This window comes from Nyctereutes procyonoides, unplaced genomic scaffold (assembly GCF_905146905.1).
Source record: "Nyctereutes procyonoides isolate TBG_1078 unplaced genomic scaffold, NYPRO_anot_genome, whole genome shotgun sequence".
NCBI lineage: Eukaryota > Metazoa > Chordata > Mammalia > Carnivora > Canidae > Nyctereutes > Nyctereutes procyonoides.
In genome coordinates this window covers 20,898,652-20,917,693 of record NW_026575048.1, presented here as the reverse complement: position 1 = coordinate 20,917,693, position 19,042 = coordinate 20,898,652, and the positions used below count along the sequence as shown (strand labels likewise).

Genomic DNA, 19,042 nt, shown 5'->3' with positions numbered 1-19,042 from the left:
AGCAGGTTCCTGCTTTGTCCTGTCTCAAGGTGATGCTCTGCAATGCCTCAGAACAGTGTGGCTGGCATCCAAGAAGTTATGGTTGTCACATGGAATCAACAGCTGAGGGAGGGGACTAGCACATTCCTCACTGCGTTCCCCATCTTGGGGCTATATCCTGGACATCAAGGTTGAGGCATCAGACCCGGGGGGAGACAGTGAGTGGAGGAGATTTAGGGACAAAACAAACCTCAGGTTGGGCCAAGGGCCCCCCGCTGTAACAAATCCGGGACTGGGAGTCAGATAGACTACAGGAAATAGAAAAGGCAGGGGCAGAGCGGGGCCGTGGGGGCCCGGCCTGAGGCAGCCTGCAACAGAGAAGAGAGAGGAATGAGGGTTGTGAAAACTCTGCCCCTCTTTTGGCCTGTTTGCCAGGGGATGGGAGAGATGAGATGGGTAAGGATAGAGAGATTGAGTACTGCACAGTGGGCTGATGCTGGAATGAGCCAGCTCCTAGGCCTTAGGCCCTAACAAGAAGTTGTTTTCTTGTCCGCTGGAGTGAAGACAGGCCATGATGGAGAAAAAAAAAAATCAGGGACGAGATTCTTAATGAAAGTACCTTTAGTCTTTGGGGGGGGGGGGGTCAGAGGGAGTAGGGAAGGAAGAAAATGATCCTGAATGGCAGAAATGGGAGTAAAGGGACAGAAGTGAGGTGGGGTGAGGGACTGGACCCGGGTGCTCACCCTGGTGCAGAGTGGGGTCCCGGCTCCGGCTCACTGCTCTCCCTGGTCCGGGGTATAGGGGATGTGGGGCCCGCAGAGCCGCTCATCCCTCTGCTAGTCGGCGGTGAGCCCCGGCCCAACCTGGGCCTAGCCTGTATGGATAGGGGGTGGGCTAAGAGGCTGTATTCTTCCTTTAACTGTTTTGCTTCTGAGTTTGCTTCTAGAATTTCCATGGGTAAGAGTGTAGTATAATAAGTGTCAACAGTCTGTGACTATTCACTCCAAGTCTTACTTAAGTAGGGGAGGCAGAAGATCCAGCATTTAATCTCCACAGCTGTATCATGGCTAACATTTGGCTAGACAGAGAAGCAGTGTATGGAAAGAGGTTGGAGAATCGGTAGATGCTCCCTCAGAGCCTTGTGTCCCTCAGCCCCTGCAAGAGCAGCTTAGGCTTCACCCATCGGCCTCTGCCTCTACCCAGCTTAAGCCAATTTAGCTTGGGGATCTGGACTGAATTGGAGTTGGTGGCACAGCTGTTCTTAGGAGCAGCAACCAGATGTGTTACCTGGGGAATCCGGGACCCCTCCTGGCGGGAACTCGCCTCGGGCAGGTCTGGGCAGAAAGAAAGGAGAAGCTAAGGGCAGGGGCAGGCAGAGCCAAAGCTAGCAGGCTGAGGTTGGGTTATATCTGGCAGGGACATGGGTGGACCTGGCTGAAGGGACTGGGGACACTGGACAGACAGAGGCACTCAGGCAGCAAGGTAGCTTTCTGATATGGTTGAGGGGAGAGGTTGTAAAGCAGTGCTGAGCATTTTCCCTCCCACTACCCAGATGAACAGTGCCTTGCTAGGCTCTGCCAGAGTTGTTTTGCTGGGGGCTGGGGAAGACCCAAAAATGTTACCTGCAATCGTGTCCTGATACAGGGGATCCGAGGTCCCAGCAGCCCTTTCCCAATCACCATGACAGCCTCTGGCTTGTCCCCTGAGGACATGAATGAGCAGCTGCTCCCTAGGAAACAAAGGAAACTGCTATCATGGGTAGTGGAGTGTGGAAAAGGAGAGGTAACTTCCTCTAGATCAGGGTTTCTCAGTCCTGGCAATATTGACATTTGGGGCTGGATAATTTTTTGTTGTGGGCGGCTGTCTTGTGCATTGTAGAATGTTTAGCAGCCTTCCTGGCCTCAACCCGCTAGATAGCATATCTTCTTCCCCTGCCCTGTCCCCATCAAAACAACCAGACATGTCTTTCAGACCTTGCCACATGTTCCCTAGTGGATAAAAGGGCCCCTGGTTGAGAGCATGGCATGCTCTAGTCTGGTCCAAGGGCTGTAGTAGCAACTTGGAGCTTGAATCAGAGCCCACAGGGCTGAACTGCTCTGTGAATTTATAGACCTTAGAGCCTATCCCATCCAAATGAGTGTTTAAGGATCATATTAGTACCCAAGATTGGTGGATTGAGGGCTACCCATTGAAGACAGTTGACAGGTTGGGAGTAGCAGGCTCTGAGGGAATTAGAGGATGTTAGACTGGAGTCTTATGTCTCATTCCTCTCCAGTCCTTTACACAGCTAGGGGTATAACTTAAAAGGAGACCAGGCAGCCTAGGTTTTATGTGGGTGATATGGTTACGCAGCATTTGCCGTGACGACAGGTGAAAGGCCTATGCCTTTTTTCGTTCTTCTGTTTTGTCTAATGTTGCCCAACTCCTGGAGTCAGGAAGCTCAAAGTAGCAGGTAGGGGATCCCTGGGTGGCGCAGCGGTTTAGCGCCTGCCTTTGGCCCAGAGCGCGATCCTGGAGACCCCGGATCGAATCCCACATCAGGCTCCCGGTGCATGTAGCCTGCTTCTCCCTCTGCCTGTGTCTCTGCCTCTCTCTCTCTCTCTCTCTCTCTCTCTCTCTCTCTCTCTCTTTCTCTCTCTGTGACTATCATAAATAAATAAAAAAAAAATTAAAAAAAAGTTTAAAAAAAAAAAGTAGCAGGTAGTCAGGTTCAACTTTGAAAATGAGGATTAAGTGAGGTAATGTGCTTAGAGCAGTGCCTGCCACATAGTAGACACTCAAGAAATGGTAACTATTATTTTATTATTCAAAGACAGTTCCAGCTTCCTGTACAAGGACATAGGTGCTTTAGGGGTTTAGGATAATCCAGGATGTTAACTGATGCTCCTGGTGTGCAGAGGGCCACCTTACATCAAGTCAAGAAAGATGTCCAGGTCAGGTAGCAAAGGAGCTGAAGGGACTGATTTAAGCCTCATAGAGAGACTGGTCTATACCCTTGGTGCTAGGGAAGGAAGGAGGCTGGCCAACCTAGATTTTGGTGGCAGTGGGTACAGACCTGATATGCTGAGTGAGCTGGGCAGCAGACAGGAGCTCATGCTGTGTGAGGAGACTGGGCTAAAGCTAGCAGGATTTGGGGATGGGGCCAGGCTGCTTGAAGTAGGGCGATGGGTCAGTGGCTGCTGCCGCCGTCTCCTGTCCTGGCTTCGGGGCTCTGAGCAGAAGGGACACAGGAGATTAAAGGGCAAATAGATGAGGCCCTGGTACTCCACTGCCCTGCTGGGGCCCCTGCTCAGAGGATATCGGCTCTCAAGCTTGTCCTTATACCAGCACCCCACTTCAGAAGTAAATCTAAGATGGGTAGAAAGACCTCTGACATTTATCCCAGTTATCCAGGCCACAGCCAGCTCTTACCCACCTCCGTGTGGCTAACCAGCCTACTCACTTGCCAGTTCATTCTTCTGGCAGAGAACTCACTGAGCTTGGCTTCTGAAACATAGCTCCTCTAGGTTCTCCTGCCTCTTAATTGCCCCTCTTCATCTCCTCTTCCTGTCCCTAAATGCCAGTGTGCCCCCGCCCCCACCCCTCTGCCTCAGCCCAGTCTACCCTTGGTCCCCTCCTGCTCTGGTATACTCTTAAACTCCCAAACTGCTCTCTGGCCCTTTCCCTAGAAAGGTCAGTGGTCTACTGGCATTTCTACTGGGTAGTTTCTCATGACTCCAGCAAAACTCATTTTCTCCCATCCTTTCTTCTGTTCTTATCTTGGTGAAAAATGAACTAGAAACCTTGTTCATCTTTTGACTCCTTGCTTACATTTAGATTTGTGTTTAACCAAATCTGGACAACACCACCTCTGCCTTTGCTTGGATTTCTTCTTCATTCTCCCTTGCCATGGCCAGTGTCCAGACAGAGGTCTTTGTCTCTCATTCAGGCTTTTGGGGAAAAAAAAATTCCTGCTGGTTGCCCTACCTCTTTCCTTTTACACTCCATCTTTCACACAGGTGCCTGAATGAAAACTCATTTGGTTTCAGGTAAAGGGGAGATACTGAAGGTCTTTTAAAGGATAAATTCTCAACCTTTTCATTTTAACATGGCCTTTGGCCTTTAACATGGCTCCATCCATTGTGGATTCAGTGAACCCATCATTGGTAGGATGCTGACTTGATCCTTCATACCTTCCACTGTAGCTCCTGTGGCTGCTAGTTGTGTGGCTCATCTGCAATGTCTGTCCCCTCTTCTAGTCAAACTTTACACATCCCATCTCAAATGTCACCTCTGTGAAACCTCCTTTACCATCACAGGTAGAATGAACTGTTCTCCCCCCTTCATTGTCCTTGGTTCACTTGAGTAGTAATTGTTTTATGGTTTTTGTTTCCTTAATGAAATGAGTTAGTACATGTAAAGTAGTTATGATAGTGCCTAGAAGTAGTATTCAATAAATCTTAACTAGTATTCTACTTGGAGCTTGAACCTCTTGAGGATAGAGACTTTGTCTTTTCCAGTCTATATGTCCTGGTGCCTACAAAATTCTGCCTAGAGAACTAGAGACTTTAGTAAAGGTTTTGTTTTCCTGAATAGCAAACACCCACTGTAGGCCACAGGCTGACTCAAGAATCTCTCTGAGTTCAAGGACATATGCTTATAACCTGTGTGGCAGTTCTCTCTGGTTCATACTTTGTGGCTAAAGCCTCACTGCCACAAGCTCTGAGAGCAGATGGTGGCTGGATGGGGTAGGGAGGCTTTCAGATTTGGCAGGCCCTTCCTCATCACAGAGGGACAACAGATGCTTATTGCTCTCAGACCAGATGAGCTGTTAACCTTCATGGAGCTGAATTCAGTGGAGGTCCCAGGATGCCAGGTGGCCCCCAACAAAGCAACATGTATCAGACAGAAAATACCTCTAATTCAGAAAGTAGGTGACAATAACTTCGTCTTGTCCAGCTATACTGTGCAGTAGCTAGCAGTGACAAGGCTACTTTTTGGAAGTCCCCAACCGGATTTTTAAAGATTGATACTGAAATGAATAAGGAACAGAAGAAAGAAAGAGATTTTAGGACAGAAGCTATTTTGGCTCTGAAAGGTTTGTTGAGATGCTGAGTCAAGAGTCAAAAGTAGAGCCAAGAGTCAAAATAACCAGACCTGTCAACTTTACATCAATAATAAACAAACCACAACAAACAGACTTTATGGTGCTAATAAGAGGTGACATAGCAGTGAAGGACAAGAGAAGTCAGAGATTCACGGCTTCAGGCAACCTGAAGCCTCTAATCACCACTGACTGAGAAATAATGTAGAACCCAGACCTGGGTAATTCTTTAGTAAAACAGTGATAATCAGGATAATGTCCAAATGACAGTGCATAATAGGCAGAAATGAACGTGAACTGGATGGAAATAGTGGGTTTCTAGAGGGTCTGAGGGAATACCTATACACAGAAGTATGCTGAAATTATGTTAAAGGATGAAGCCTCACCCACCCAGGAAAGGTAAGAAAGAGGGCAAGTAAGAAAGCAAGTGAAAGTTTTTGGAACATTTGTAGGTTGTAGCAAGAACTGAGTAGCGCTCTAGAAGGTAATGAAGCAAAACAGGCGTGTGACGTAAAAAGTGTCTGCGTGAATGTAGGTATTCTGGGAAAGATACTATGGATACAACTCAAGAATCCTGCCCCTAATGAGAGTTTAAGGAAGGGAGACCAGTTTGGTTTAGGAGAGAGGCCTAATATTGAAAGGATAAGGCATTTAAAGATAGCATTTTAATCCACACTTAGACCATCTTAAAACCTGGCTGGGCCTGCCTGTAAATTTGGCAATGTGAGCACACAGCCTAATTTCTCATGTTTTGACTTTTGGCCCCTGGTATAATCCAGGCCTACTCAGTCCTCGAGACTGTTTAAGGGAGGAGCCCTAGCTCTGTTTTATTTCTTGGTTCTAAGGTAAAGAGTCAGTGGCTTAAGGCTGAGTGCAGTGATATGTGTATCAGCTTTGCTTCCAGAGGTTGTGAGACTGTACTTTATTGTAATCAGCTAGAGATTCCATTTTGGAATAGTTCTAGGGTGAAGGTCTGAGGTAGAGGCAGACTGCCCTCACTGGTGCAGGAGTCAGAATGGATATTTTAAAAGTCTCATGACTTAGAAGAGTGGTTTTTCTGGCTTGGGCCTGGGTCTTGCATCATCATCCTGAGACATCTTTGGAACTGTCCCTACGTGTAGCACCTTAGATCTTCCCGAATTGCTGGGATGATCACAGACCGGATTTATGCCCTCTGAAGGGTGGAAAGGTGAGATAAGTATTTATTCGGCCCCCTGCTTCTTGCCTTTTATTCATTCAATATGTATTTATTGATCATTTAATAAGTGCTAGGTGCTAAGGGAATAAACAGATGTTAGGAGACATTACCTGCCCTCAAATAAGCTTTAATCTGCTCTCTCCCATGAAACTAGTGATGGTGCTCAAGGCATTCTTCCTATGCCCTCTGAGTCACTTTTCAAAGGAACTTCCACTCCACCGTGGGGCTTGAGCTGCTCTGCCAAGAGTGGCCTGGCAGCTGAGCCACGGCATGGAGGCAGCCAGGGAAGAGTTCTAGTAACTACAGTGGATGTGCCAGAGCTGAGAGGGAGGACAGTGGCGGTGGTAGGATGCCAACTGATGGCCTCCACTTTGACATCGTCCCTTGTCGTTTATACCAGGATCTCGCCAGGTAGACCAGTTTCAGTTATTGAGTGAGACTTGGCCTGAATCCAGGGCCAGGATGAGAATAAAGTACCTGGGGTGCATGATCTGAGAAGGTCTTGGCCTGACCCTGATCCTTGGGCGACCCACTGGCCTCACCTTCATCCTATGCCCTGCATAACTGCTAGGAGAAGCTGTCTGACTTAGCCACTCTCTCCCCAGCATGCCTGCCTTCGAGCTCTGTTTGTGTCTCCTTTTGTACCAGTATCTTAGGGGCTTTTGGCTTCCCTGACTCAGTCATTGGACTAGCTATTCCTTTGCCCTCGCCCTCTTCTGGAGCAAGAGCTGCTGCTAGCTCCTGCTGGATGGAAGCCTGACTGCAGAGCCAGGAAGGTTGCTGCTCAGGACCTGTTGTGCAGCTGGGGGAACTCAGTAAAGAAGCTCCTGTCTCTGTGGTCAGAGGATGGTAGGGGTCAAGGCTTCATCGGAGTCTCTTGCAGCCTACTGTCCCAGGAATATTCCCGTTCACCTGGAGTTCCTCTATACGTTGGCCTTCTAAAATGCCACTCTCCAGCTTTGAGGATAGGGCCTGAGATGATGAGACTATTCTCCTGAACCTCTGCCTTAAGCTTCTGGCTGCTTAGATATTTTCGGAAATTTTCTGGATAGCCCAGTCTCACCCTCTGTTTTAGCCAATAAAGGACAGTCATGAATTAAATGTATAGTTAAGTGTGATATGATTTTTATACATTAGTGGAAAAAATATACTAGTTTACAAGTCAGAAAAAAAATATTAAGTCACAATCTCAATTTTGGGTTTGGAAAGTATAGCTGCTTTATAGTTAGGTCTCAGAGATACGGGAGTTGTGTTCTTCCTATCTTAGAAGACACGGTGCCTGGGTGTGGCAGGGGCTAAAGAGCCGGATATGTCGAACCAGGAAATAGTGCAAAGCTACAGGACTGATCAACTGGACAAAGTTGTTTTTCTGAGGGTTGGTTGAAGATGCCAAGTCCAAATACCACAGTCTACATCGCAGGTCCCTATCCTAAGCCAGTCTTTTTTGGAGTCCTATTAGGGACTGTAGGAATTGAAGCAGCAAAAATTGTAGCACCTGAAGTCAAGATTCCAGCACTCTGACCTTTCACCTCCTTACAGTATTCCTGTTTGGTATCATTAGTAACCCCCTTTCCAACCCTCTATGACTTTAGACACATAGTTTGTCAGGTCTTACAAATATTTACGCAAGTCCCCACGTGTCTCTTATTCAAGCCAGCTCTTTTTTTCTGCTTCTTAGCTCATTGACCTGGGGGGGACATTGCTTATCACTAGCTTTACTTGAGTTTGTGGATGATGCCTAGATCCAACCTTTTCTACAGGCTGATTTTTCTGCCTGCAGGATATCTCCATATAGAAAGCCCACGACATCCAAGCATGTCTAAAATAGATAAACCTAGGGGCACCTGGGTGGCTCAGTGGCTGAGTGTCTGCCTTTGGCTCAGGTTGTGATCCTGGGGTCCTGGGACTAAGTCCCACATCAGGCTCCCCGCAGGGAGCCTGCTTCTCCCTTTGCCTATGTCTCTGCCTCTCTCTGTCTCTCTCAGGAATAAATAAAATCCTTAAAAAATAGATAAGCCTCAGCACTTTATTTCCAATGTCCTAACATCACCATGATTCTTTCCTTTGGCCTGTAGCCTTGAAGCTTTTAGTTGGCCCTTCTTCCACCATCATTGAACCTTGCCGCCTCTGTTTCTGATACGTATATTCACCTCCTTGCCCGTCCCTGGTACAGCCATTAGTCATCTCATATATGTACTATGGTGAGGATTCCCCTCCCCCTGCCTGCCTGATACATAGAGTTCACAGCTACTCTTCCATAAATCTTTTGTTCCCATCATCCTCTGAAGCACACAATCATTGCTGTATGTCTTAACTCATCATCTTTGTTTTCAAGACATTTCAACTTCTTCCTCCTACCTCTCTTCACCTAATTTCTGTGCTTGAAGGGCTTGGCCCTTTGAGCCAGCTAGGTATATTTGCTTCTTGTCCTCTCTATGTAGCAGCGCTGGTCCTGGCTACCATTCTCATCTCTGGAATGTTTTTATCAGGATGTATACTACCACACATTCTTCAAAACCATTTCTCGACTGAATGCTCTTTGGCTGATTACTTTTGAGTTTATCTAGGACGGTGGCTCCTCAAGTCCCATGTTATAATGAGTGTGTGCTTCTCTGTTCTGTGTACTGTCTTGGGTCTGTTTCCTGTAAGGAAATACTTACTTAGTCCCAAATATGCCCCTTTCTCTTAGCTATTTGGGGGAAGTAAAAAAGACACAAATACATGTCCCTCACTGAAGGAGCTTCATACAGCACTCTGCATTGAGGTGGGGGTGGAGCTGATAATAAAATACTGATTAAAAACTGCCTAGAGTCCTCCGGTGAGGACCTGGACTTGGAGAGGATTCTTTCCTATTTCTCTTTTGTAGTCAGGGAAGGGGAATTTAGGATGCTGACATTCCTTACCAGGAACTATGAGTGGAGAGATATGAGAGACTGACGCAAAAGAAAGAAAAGAAAAAAGGACAAGAAATTAGAGGAAGTTTGAATAGTAAAAAGTATGAATAACTCAGCTACTGATAGCTGTGAAATCCTGGACAAGTGACCCTTCCACAGCCTCTGTTTTCTCACCAGAAAAATGGAAACACCATCCATACCACAGGTCCTTGTGAGGATCAAATGAAATATATACGTAATACTGTTTTGTTCACGGTTTAATGCTATTTAAATACAGGGCATTATTCTTTCATACTGTCCTTCAAACACAGTGGACAAAAGCATCCTCTCCCCATGGTGGGGAGAATCTCAAGGAATGGGGCTTGGAACATACGTGGGGGTAACTGCGTTGCTTATCAGGGCTAAAACGTCTTCCTGGTCAACGATGCTTAGGACCACTGCTCTCTCTCCTGTGGCTGCTCTAACCAGTGCAGTCAGATTGCCACGCCCACTAGCCCAATGTGTGCTTTTGGTCTGTACCAGGGGAAGTGCTAATGAGGACAAGTGCAGCTTGAAGACCCTGCAGGACTCTTAGCTCCAGCTTACAAACCTCCATGCTCTGGCAGGATTTCTCCAGCCCAGAGGCCACGTACAATACTGATTTGGGAGTTCGTGTTCTAGAAGTGGCACTACAACGATCTCGCTGCACCAAAGTCAGAGTCACTCCCAAGGAATGGTTCCATAGTCCTTCCTCTTCTTTTTCCCTAAGGCCCACCTGTTTCTGTTACACATTTGAACCCAGAATCTCTTATCAGGCAGGGTGTCCTCAAGCCAGGCCTAGGGGTACTGATACCCAGTTGAGTGGCTGTGGCCACTGCTGGATGAGGCCAGACTGTTGCTTTGTAAGCCTCAAACAGAAGCTGTCTGTAGTTGTTCCATTTTTCTGTGGAAGAGCTGGAATCCTCATACCGCTGAGTAGGCTCTGAAGCCAGGAACAGTTTCATCCCAGAGAGACCTTGAATCGGGGTCTCCGGCTCTATATCGCTGCAGTCTGCAGTGTGAGGACATTTCCTTATACTGCTCCCTACAAGACAGCCTTGGCACCATCCCTGATGTGGAGGCTCTGCACTGGAATGTGGCCCTACTTCAGCTTGTGTTTTGTCCCTGGAGATCCCCCTGCTCCCCAGCATGTGCCAAAGTCCAGGTGCCCAGGACTCCCGCCTGGGCTATGCACAGTACTGCTCTGGAGCTGGAGCTCATGGCGCAGGGAACACCAAGGTCGCAGGAGAGGCTGCAGGTTCTGCTATAAACTAATTTTATTGATTCACCCCTTGGTCCCAGCCAAGCATATATCTTCAAGCTCTCACTTCCCCCAGCAGTGCCCCAAACAACTGAACACCTGTTGCAGGGGCTCCCAGACTGGCTTACCTCTGACGGGGCCCAGCACCCGGTGGCTGACCTTTTGAGTGCTAGAGCCCAGACCTGGCAGCCCTGTAGGCCGACTGCCATGAAAAGGAAAGCTGGGGGAGTTCTTCATCTGTGGAGAGTTCTGTTGGCTGCTGCTGCTGCCACCAGCACTTGTGCCAGTGCTAAAACTGCGTGCTCGGCTCAAGGGATTTTCAGAGCAGGAAACAGGCAAGCCGCTGCAAAGAAGCAGATGCCAGTTAACCCTGGGTCAGGGAGGTTGTGTCCCAAGGCTTTCCCCATGGTCTGATGCTCAGTAAAGCTTCACCCCTGGGGTAATAAGCATAGGGACTCACTGCAAGGGAGAAGGGAGAAATTTGTGTCCATGACAGTGTCTAACCTAGGGCATACCAGCTGATCTCAGAATGCCTCAGAGCCCTTGTTCACACATACCTGTTCTGCAGAAAGTGTTCTAAGAGCTATGGGGCTCTCTGGGCAGCTTTAACTCTCGGTGAGCTCCCCACCTTATTCCTTCAGTGTCAGCCCTTGGACCTGTCGTCACTCCCAACCGTTGGAAGCCAAGACCCGCCCCCACCTCCATCGCAATTAGATTTAATTCTGTGCAGGGCTCTGGAGCAGGGAATCCCCTAACCTGGTTTTCAGATGCCTAGGAAGTATGTCGCTTGAGGTAAAAGGGAAGAGGATCCCAGCTTCAAAAAAAAAATGCATTAATCTTACCAATTATAATTTACTCTGAAAATATTCCTTGGAACTCCTTGCTCTAGAGCCCTGTTCCACTTTCCTACCCTTTCCTCCTCCCGCCCTGCGGGTCTTACTTGGTACTTTTGGGTGGCGTGCGAGAGCCTCTCCTCTTGCTGACACTCACGTTCACAGTGCTGCTCAGGCCACGGCTGCTGCGCACGTGTTTCAGCATCCAGGCACGGAGGTTCGTGAGGCTGCTGTGCTCTGACAGTACGATTCGGGGCCACGGATTGCATTCGGCCATGTCCAGAGCTGCAATGGCCATAGCTCGTCCCACCTGTGGGGAGTCCCACATGGCTCAGTGTCTGGGTTCCCGCCCTAGGCCGCGGTGCTGGGGTGGGTTGCAGCAGAAGAGAAGGCCAGGTCAGGCCTCCGATATTCTCAGTGGGTAACCTACATTTTGTGCCAGTGCTGTTTATCTCAGCAGAGCGAAAGCTGCTTCCTGGACTACTGCTCGTTTTGGGCAAGAGCAGGTAGGTTTTCTGGCTGGTACCAGGAAGGGGTACTCCCAGCAGGAGAAGCTGTTTCCATCTTTTCTATAACCTGCAGCTCTTTCTACCTTTCTTGTGTGCCCAGGACCCCAGAGGTCAAGGCCAGTGTAGAGGTGATGCTTGTAAGCCCAGGAAGAAGGAAGATAAGCTCAGAGGCAAAGAATCTGACTCAGATGTGCTGGGGATTCTCTGTGGTATAGGGTGAGAAATAGTGCCTGCTTGTCTTCTCAGTACCGTACGGTCCAGGCCTGCCCCTTAGATTAGCTGAAGAAAGTTACTCAGTGGGGAGATGGTGACAGTGGGGAGCCTCTCTTCAGAGGACTGGAGTCAGGCCACAGGAGTAAATGCCCTTCTGGCCTTGGAGGTTCCCCCTTTCACCACGCACCCCACGTATCCATACCTGCTCAAACAGCTCCACAGTGTATCTGGAGGGGAAGGCCGGCAGGGGAGGGGGGCTGGCACGCCCGTTGTCATGGCAGGCGGCAGGGATGCTGTTCACGGAGCGCCCCGTGTTGTAGTTGCATTCAAGTGTGTAGCTAAAACACAGAGACTTTATTAGTGTCCTGCCTGGACAGAGTCAGAACAGAACCATCAATGGGGGACAGCCTAGGTGGTCTAAGAAGTAATCGCTTGGAAAAAAAAAAAAATGCATACAAACAAAATGCTAAGCCCTAGCCTCAGCACTGTTATCACATACCCAGGAAGTCCCCAAAAGACCAGAGTCCCAGACTAGGGACAGTGATGCTAATGGCAAGCCTGGCTTTTGAGAAGGCTTGGGCTACACCCCTGCTCTTCAGACAGTCCAGACTGGGTGTTGTTTTCCTTAGGGAAGGGGCTTCATCAGCTGCATCCCAGCTTCCAGCCAACCTGTGGATTATCCCTGAGGCTTTGTAGATTGCAACTCGGCCACTTCCCTCCTTAGACTGGCCATCTCTGCGGTCTCGGGCATACATGTTCTTCTCTGAGAAATTGCAGCCCTGGAAGTCGAAGTGTGCTGAGTTCAAGGAGATGAGCTTTGGATACAGCATATTTTCCACCTGTTTGGGGGAGGAAAAAGGCAACTCAGGAGAGATGGAGAGAAGGAAGAAATAGGCAAGGAAGAGATGGCAAGCAGGGGACCATGTGACTAAACCCACGGCGGATACCATTACAGCCACTGGCAGTCGGCAGTGTTCTTGGAATTCTCACTGTATGCCTGATGTTATTTCCAGGTGTTGGAAAGGTACAAGTCCGCCTCCTTTTAAGCCCTTAGCTTCTTCTCTCCAATAGTGCAAATTTTTTCCTTTTCCTCTGATTTCCTAAACTCTAGAATAAAGACTACAACACTGATAGCTTGACCTTCATTCAGAGGTCATGATGTAAGACCTGAGACACAAAGCCCCACTGCCATCCCTTCTTGGCCCTTTGAAGCTTGTTCAGAGGCAAGAATACCTCTTGCAGCCGCAGGCCTTCCTGCCAAAAGGCCACCTTCCCTCTGTCCGTGGCCTAACCTTTATCTCTTGACGTGCAACAATCCCCACACTCACATGATACTCTGTGGACCCCTACCTGGGTGCTCTCATCACTAAAGTTGTTTCCATACATAAAGCAGCCCCTTTTGGATGCATGTCCATGCAGGTCCACATAGTAAGCGACACCACTCTCTTTAGGGGGGATGGTGTCGGGGGCTGGCTGCTCAAGCTCAGCAGACTGTTGTGGCATAATCCACACACCGCTGGGCTTCTGCTCTGCTGGCTTGGTCTGTGTCCAGGCTTCAGGGTTGTCCCCATCAGATGCATGGCCAAGGTGAGCTTCATTTTGGAGATTGTTGGCCTTCTCGAGGTCAGAAAGGTGAGCATCAGGAGGGAGCTGAGGACTGTGCTGGTGCTCAGAGGGACTCGGGGGGTTCAGACGGGAGTGTACGTGGTGGTAGAGAAGCACAGCTTTGGCCCCATAAATGGCTGGGTGCAGGACCGCATCAGGCTTCAGGTACTGACGGTTCAGATTCACTCCACGTGAGTCTGTGCTGTAGGAAGACAGGGACTAGAGCAGGGTCGAGCCAGCTGAGCCAGGGGGGAGACGTGAGAGTGGACGAAACAGGGGCCATGGTAGACCAACTTACAGAGTGAGGCTCAGGTTGCATTAGGAAGGAAAGAATTGAGGACAGGCCCTCTCCTTGATCTGCTGTCACCCCTCCCCTAGAGACCTAAGCACAGCTCCCTCTACGCAGGTGAACCTGCAGTTATTCTAATTCTACTCCTTCCAGAGAGTTCCTCATGCGCCACATTCCTTCTCTGGTCCCTGGACAACGAGATAGGCTTGTCCTTGTTCGGATGCAAGAAGATTGGGAATACAGGAGAAGTTAAAGAAGAGGCTGACAGTATTTCACTGAGATAGAGGACACGAGGAGGGCTGGGAACAATCCTGACAGGCTGGGGAGGCTTCTTACCGGTAGTGGCCCCGGACCACACCATCAGGGTTCAACATGGGAATCAGCTTAAAGACAAACAGGCGACGCAGGGTTTGAGCCCGGGGGTCATCAGGTCGAAGGATGAAGTCCAGAAAGCCATTGAAGACAAAGCTAGATGGAGTCTCCCCAGGGTGTACCCTACTGCTTAAGAAGAATATCTGAGGTGGAGAGGAGAGCGGTCATTAGGCCAGTTACTCTATAGGTCCACTCTAACAGGATACTCTGGGCTGAGAGGAGGCAGGGGCGGGCAGGAATAGCCACTGGATTTCCAGCTGGCTGAGTCTGCAAGTGGAGTAGAAGCGGCCACGCTTGCCTCCCAAAGCAGACTAAGGATACCCAGAGATAACATGGCCTTAAGCTATCAGCAGGGTCTGAAGCTAAGGAAAGGCCAAGGTACTATCTTTAGGCTATTCACACTCACCCTCTTGCCTGTGAAACAGAATGGTCGGGGGGTGCCGGTATCAGGAAATAGCTGCTCTAGGCGGGGCTCTCGATCTTCTTGAAGCCCATGGCAGGAAGTGATCGTTAGCAGATCTACACGAAGTCCATCCAGAGAATAGCAAAGGATCTCCCGATGGTAATAGATGGTATCCAGGGGGCTGTGGAGACAAAAATCATTAAGCCAGGAGAAGTCCCTAAAGTCCTAATGAGGTGAGCTTCATCACCAGCCTAGGCTTTGTAGGATCTGGTCTTTTACCCTACCCTTTGGGACCTTACAGTCCCTTGTGATGTTAAATGAAGCTGAGGATTCTGCATTGCTAGAATGCAGAATACAGGACAGGATGAACTTATTGTTTTTTCCCCAGTTTATGGCTCCCTATGATAGATCACTTTGTGTAACAAGGGCTTGTCCTCTGTTGGGACAGAAAGAAAGGTATGCTGAGCAATGGCAGTGCTGAGTTCTGGATAGCTGATGGGAGCTGGGATATTAAGAGGCTTGAACTGGGCAGGTGGATGAGTAGAATGTAGGTAGTGGTATGGTGAGATCAAGGTCATACACATATTTGTCAAAGGTACCCAAAGTCCCACATTCTGTACAGAAAATAGAACTGGTGATGTTTTGTTTTAGGGCTCCTGGGGAAAGTTCCAGAAGTAGTAGAGGTGCTGTCTGGTCCAGGACTGTATGGCAGGAGTAAGGATGGGGTCGGCACCTGCTATGGGTAGGGTGGTTCTCCAGAAAGCGCTGGTCTAGCTGGTTTAGCAAATCCTGGCAGTCACTGTAGGAGAAGGGGTAGCAGAAGGCGAAGAAGGTGGTGGCCCCACGGCCCTCCACGAAACGGTGTACAAAGGATAACACAAACTGCGTCTCTGTCATCTGAGAAGCAGAAAAGGAAGAGGGAGGGGCCATTGGTGTGAGAACGAAGATCCCACTGGGATCACCAGGAACTGATCTTACACCCTTAGCACAGTTACCAATTTCCCTCCCTCTGGGATTTTCCATATGACAGTTGGCTCCTTCTAGCTTCCTGAGGCAGGGGCTTATCTTGGACTCCAGCAGATACCAAAACCTGGTGTGCCATCTGCCTGGCAGATGTATTGAGGCTCACTCCTCTTTCCTTTCCCTCCTCTACTTTTAGCACCCCAGTCTGCCTGTCCTCCTCATGGAGCACTTACCTCGAAGGTGGGCCGATCTCGAATGCGTTCCCAGCGCGGCCGGGTGGGCAGTGTGCGCACGAAGGGGGCCATGCCCTGGGAATACAGCTTGCTTTGCTTATTCATGTTCATAATGTTGATCTTGATGAGTTTCCCTGGAGTTCCTCCCCGGACACTGAAGTAGAACCAAGACCTGAGGGCCAGAGGAGGAGAAACGGGTTACTGTAGACTGAGGTTTGGAGTGAGGATATGTGGGACAGCTTGAGCAAACGAAATTGGGGAAGGCCTGTTCAGTCAAGGAGGAGGCAAGGAGAGAGGGAGGGTAGGGAGAGGAAGGGTAGCGATGGTGTAAGCTGTAAGAGAGCTAACTGAGCATGGAGTTGGGGGGACATGACATCCCCTCTTTTTTCCTCCTTCCACCCTTTACTGCTTTCTTCTTACCTGTTCCCATTCTCAAATTCTGTTTCAGCACAGTCTGGTCGGGTCCACACGTTGAACTCATAGTCAGGGGAAGAGGCAATGCTGCTGATGGGAGCTGATGCCCCCCCACCTGCTCCTCCTTCCCCATCGCTAGACACAGATTCCACCTTCTCCACGTGGGCTAGGTTCCCTGAATCAAAGCGAGAACTGAACAGCAATCCCCCACAGCGCAGCTCCATGGTGAGGCTGGGAAAGCATCCTCCTGCCCACTGTGGCCCTGAGAGCTGGGGGGATATGGGGGGTGGCGTAGGAAGGAGAAGGAAGAAAAATGAAAACAAGTGTTTTGGGTCTCCCAATAAAGCCGTTCCTAGGGAGTGCCCTGAAAAGCAAGAGGCTCTTTCCACCTCAGAAAAGGGAGACGTGGCCTTCCAGCAAAGGCTAAGAGAAACCACTTTTCTGTCCTCACGCTAAGGGTTATAACTGACCTAAAAAGGACCCCATTTTACTACAGCTTGGCTGTTCCCAAATGAACTACTCCGTGGCTTAACTATGTTGAGAAATGCTAGATTCGAAGCTTTTTGCAGTCCAAAGGTTAGGGAATAGTATTAGAGAGGTCAGATTTTCCAAACCTAGCCCAGATACACCCACCATAACCAATGGCCATCTTGAAAGTTGGGCCTTTCTGGATCTCTGGTTCCTAGACTGGCTCCTCGATCTCCAGCAGCGTGGAGCGGAGAGAAACAAGTTCCAAGTCTCTCCACTCCTCCATCCTCACAAGTACTGACCAGGCATTTGGTCTGTAGCTCCCCTGAGCCCTGGAAGGGCTGGTTCTTTCTTTTCTTTTGTTACTACCTTATGCCTATTATGGAAGAAAACTAGAGAACGGCGGCCTTTGCCAAGACAAAAGAAACTGGGCGGAAGGCACCTGCTCACCTGGAGACCGTAGCTCAATTCCAGTTAGGGCATGGGTCTGTTTCTAGCCCCCTCCCGCCCTGCAAAGCCCCGGAGTCCCTGAAAAAGCTACGAGGGCAGTAGCTGTGGGTGAATGATGGGTATTCTGAGCACCCCTAGAAAAGCGGCTGGCCGAGACCCACTTGGGGGCAACGGGTGAGTTCTCGCCCCTCGACCCCGACACATCCTCGCTTCACACTGACCGAGCTCGCCCAGGGCAGGGTGGGGTTCGGGGGCACGGAGGGGCGAGACAGACTCACACTCGAGGCAGGGAGCACCGGGGGCCAGGGCCGCGGCCACGGGCGTGGGGGTGGGCTGGGCTGGGGCTGGGGCTGGGGAGGCCCGGGCGCGGGGGCGGCGGGACCAGGCCGCGGGGCGGGGTGGCATTCCAGAGGGGCTCCGGGCTGAAAGGGGCTGACAAGGGGGCGGGGCCGCGGCCGGCGGGGCCCGCGCTCCACGCAGCGCCCCTCACCTCTCTCGGGGCCGGCGATCCCGCTCCCTCTCCCGCTAGCGAGGCGCCACCTCGGGCCCCGGCACCCGGGTCCTCCACCCAGGACCCAAACAAAACCCGAGCGCCGCGGTGCCGGGACCCCGCTCTGCCAGGAAACAAGAAGTCCCTCGCCCATTGGCCGTGGGTGCAGCTGGCTACCCGCCCAGTAAGGCTCGCTGCCATTGGTCAGCGCGCGGGGGTTCCCTCGCACGTTAGCGGGTACCTGAGCCAGTGGCGCTTGGGGGCTCGGCCGGCAGATTGGGCCGGAGGGTTCCATCGCATCTTCTCGGAAGACGGTTAACGGCCTGCCCGCCGGGAGGAGAAAAACACAAAGTGACCGGGAAATAAATTGTAAAAGACTCACCTGCAAAATTAAGGGACAGCGTGCGAAGCTAATCATTGAGCACCGTGTTCCTCTGTGTATCAGTATCACAAAACACCTTCCTGCGTCCGCAGATCTCCCGCCGTTCAGCGATCCTCTGATGCACGGGGCAAAAACCTCAGTGGAGGATGCGGGCATCGATCCCGCTACCTCTCGCATGCTAAGCGAGCGCTCTACCATTTGAGCTAATCCCCCGTCTGCTGCCACTCCTCTTCCCTTTGCCTTACAGGCTTCTCTGGGCTGGCCGCTGACCCGAGGATCGACCGGAATTCAAGACGTTCATACAGCAGAGTATAGTAGGATCATGGGCAAGATTTTTGTAACGCAGACATGTAATAATCACACGTAAGCAATAGTGATACACATCGTCGCATCTAACCCGCAAGAGCGCTGGATTGGATCCTGCCCACGTTACAACTGCACTTGGGCTTTACCGAACATCTGCAGTGCTTCTGCAAATGCACAGCGGGCCTTGGAGTGAAACTTTCTTCCTACGGGATAACTGAATTAAGCGGAAACTAAAAATATCGTACGAAGTCCTTCGAGCCGGAATCGAACCAGCGACCTAAGGATTGCCGCAACTCACACCACTACAGTCCTCCGCTCTACCAACTGAGCTATCGAAGGCTCCGCTGCTCTCGGCACCTGCCAGTTCCTCCCTAATGCTCACCAAGGCCGCACTATGACAAGCTCGGAACGCCTTTCGGCATAGCTGCCCCCCCCGCCCCCCTTCATAAAGGAGCTCGCTCCGCGGAGCCCCTCCGCGCTGCACAGAACAAAGGAAGCCGGGAACTGAAGACCGAGCGGAGGACCCGCTTCCCAACTATGGACGAAGGAAATGGGAAATACACTTCCTTTCCATTTCCCTGCTTTTTACCAAACAAAAAAGCGAGCGCAGCGCCCTCCTGCACCTCCTCGCCCCCCCCCCCCTCCGCCGTGGCTTTTATAGGGTTGAGGAGGTTTTGAG

The 19,042-nt window shown here is 50.4% G+C and overlaps 1 protein-coding gene and 2 non-coding genes across 6 annotated transcripts; all 3 read right to left on the bottom strand.

Moving 5' to 3' along the window:
• Nucleotides 1-36: 36 nt before the first annotated feature.
• On the bottom strand, nucleotides 37-17,457 carry AGBL5 (AGBL carboxypeptidase 5). Of its 4 annotated transcripts, XR_008664706.1 has the most exons (15): nucleotides 16,274-17,457; nucleotides 15,854-16,025; nucleotides 15,391-15,554; nucleotides 14,661-14,838; nucleotides 14,219-14,397; nucleotides 13,339-13,795; nucleotides 12,658-12,827; nucleotides 12,191-12,326; nucleotides 11,374-11,576; nucleotides 10,562-10,776; nucleotides 3,035-3,190; nucleotides 1,602-1,708; nucleotides 1,267-1,313; nucleotides 723-853; nucleotides 267-347 (listed from the first exon to the last, which is right to left on the bottom strand). XR_008664706.1 is itself a non-coding variant. In XM_055327075.1 (14 exons), exons 1-14 carry the CDS (start codon nucleotides 16,489-16,491, stop codon nucleotides 179-181), a joined length of 2,655 nt encoding a protein of 884 aa, XP_055183050.1. In that variant the 5' UTR covers nucleotides 16,492-17,457; the 3' UTR covers nucleotides 37-178. The 4 variants fall into 4 exon arrangements, 3 of the variants coding, with proteins under 3 accessions (XP_055183050.1, XP_055183051.1, XP_055183052.1); XM_055327075.1 differs by lacking the exon at nucleotides 1,267-1,313 and having other exon boundaries at nucleotides 37-347; XM_055327076.1 differs by having other exon boundaries at nucleotides 272-853.
• A 740-nt stretch (nucleotides 17,458-18,197) lies between these two features.
• Nucleotides 18,198-18,270, bottom strand: TRNAA-AGC (transfer RNA alanine (anticodon AGC)). Its single transcript has one exon. It is a non-coding gene; the product is annotated as a tRNA-Ala (tRNA).
• A 342-nt stretch (nucleotides 18,271-18,612) lies between these two features.
• TRNAY-GUA (transfer RNA tyrosine (anticodon GUA)) lies at nucleotides 18,613-18,702 on the bottom strand. Its single transcript is given in 2 exon segments — nucleotides 18,613-18,648; nucleotides 18,666-18,702. It is a non-coding gene; the product is annotated as a tRNA-Tyr (tRNA).
• Nucleotides 18,703-19,042: the final 340 nt, after the last annotated feature.

Coding starts and splice junctions, on each gene's coding strand:
- AGBL5 (XM_055327075.1), bottom strand. CDS start 16,491: ATGGAGCTGCGCTGTGGGGGATTGCTGTTCAGTTCTCGCTTTGATTCA. Junction 15,555..15,853: donor GAGATCGGCCCACCTTCGAG/GTAAGTGCTCCA, acceptor TCTGCTTCTCAG/ATGACAGAGACGCAGTTTGT. Junction 11,577..12,190: donor CTGTGGAGCTGTTTGAGCAG/GTATGGATACGT, acceptor GACTCCCCACAG/GTGGGACGAGCTATGGCCAT.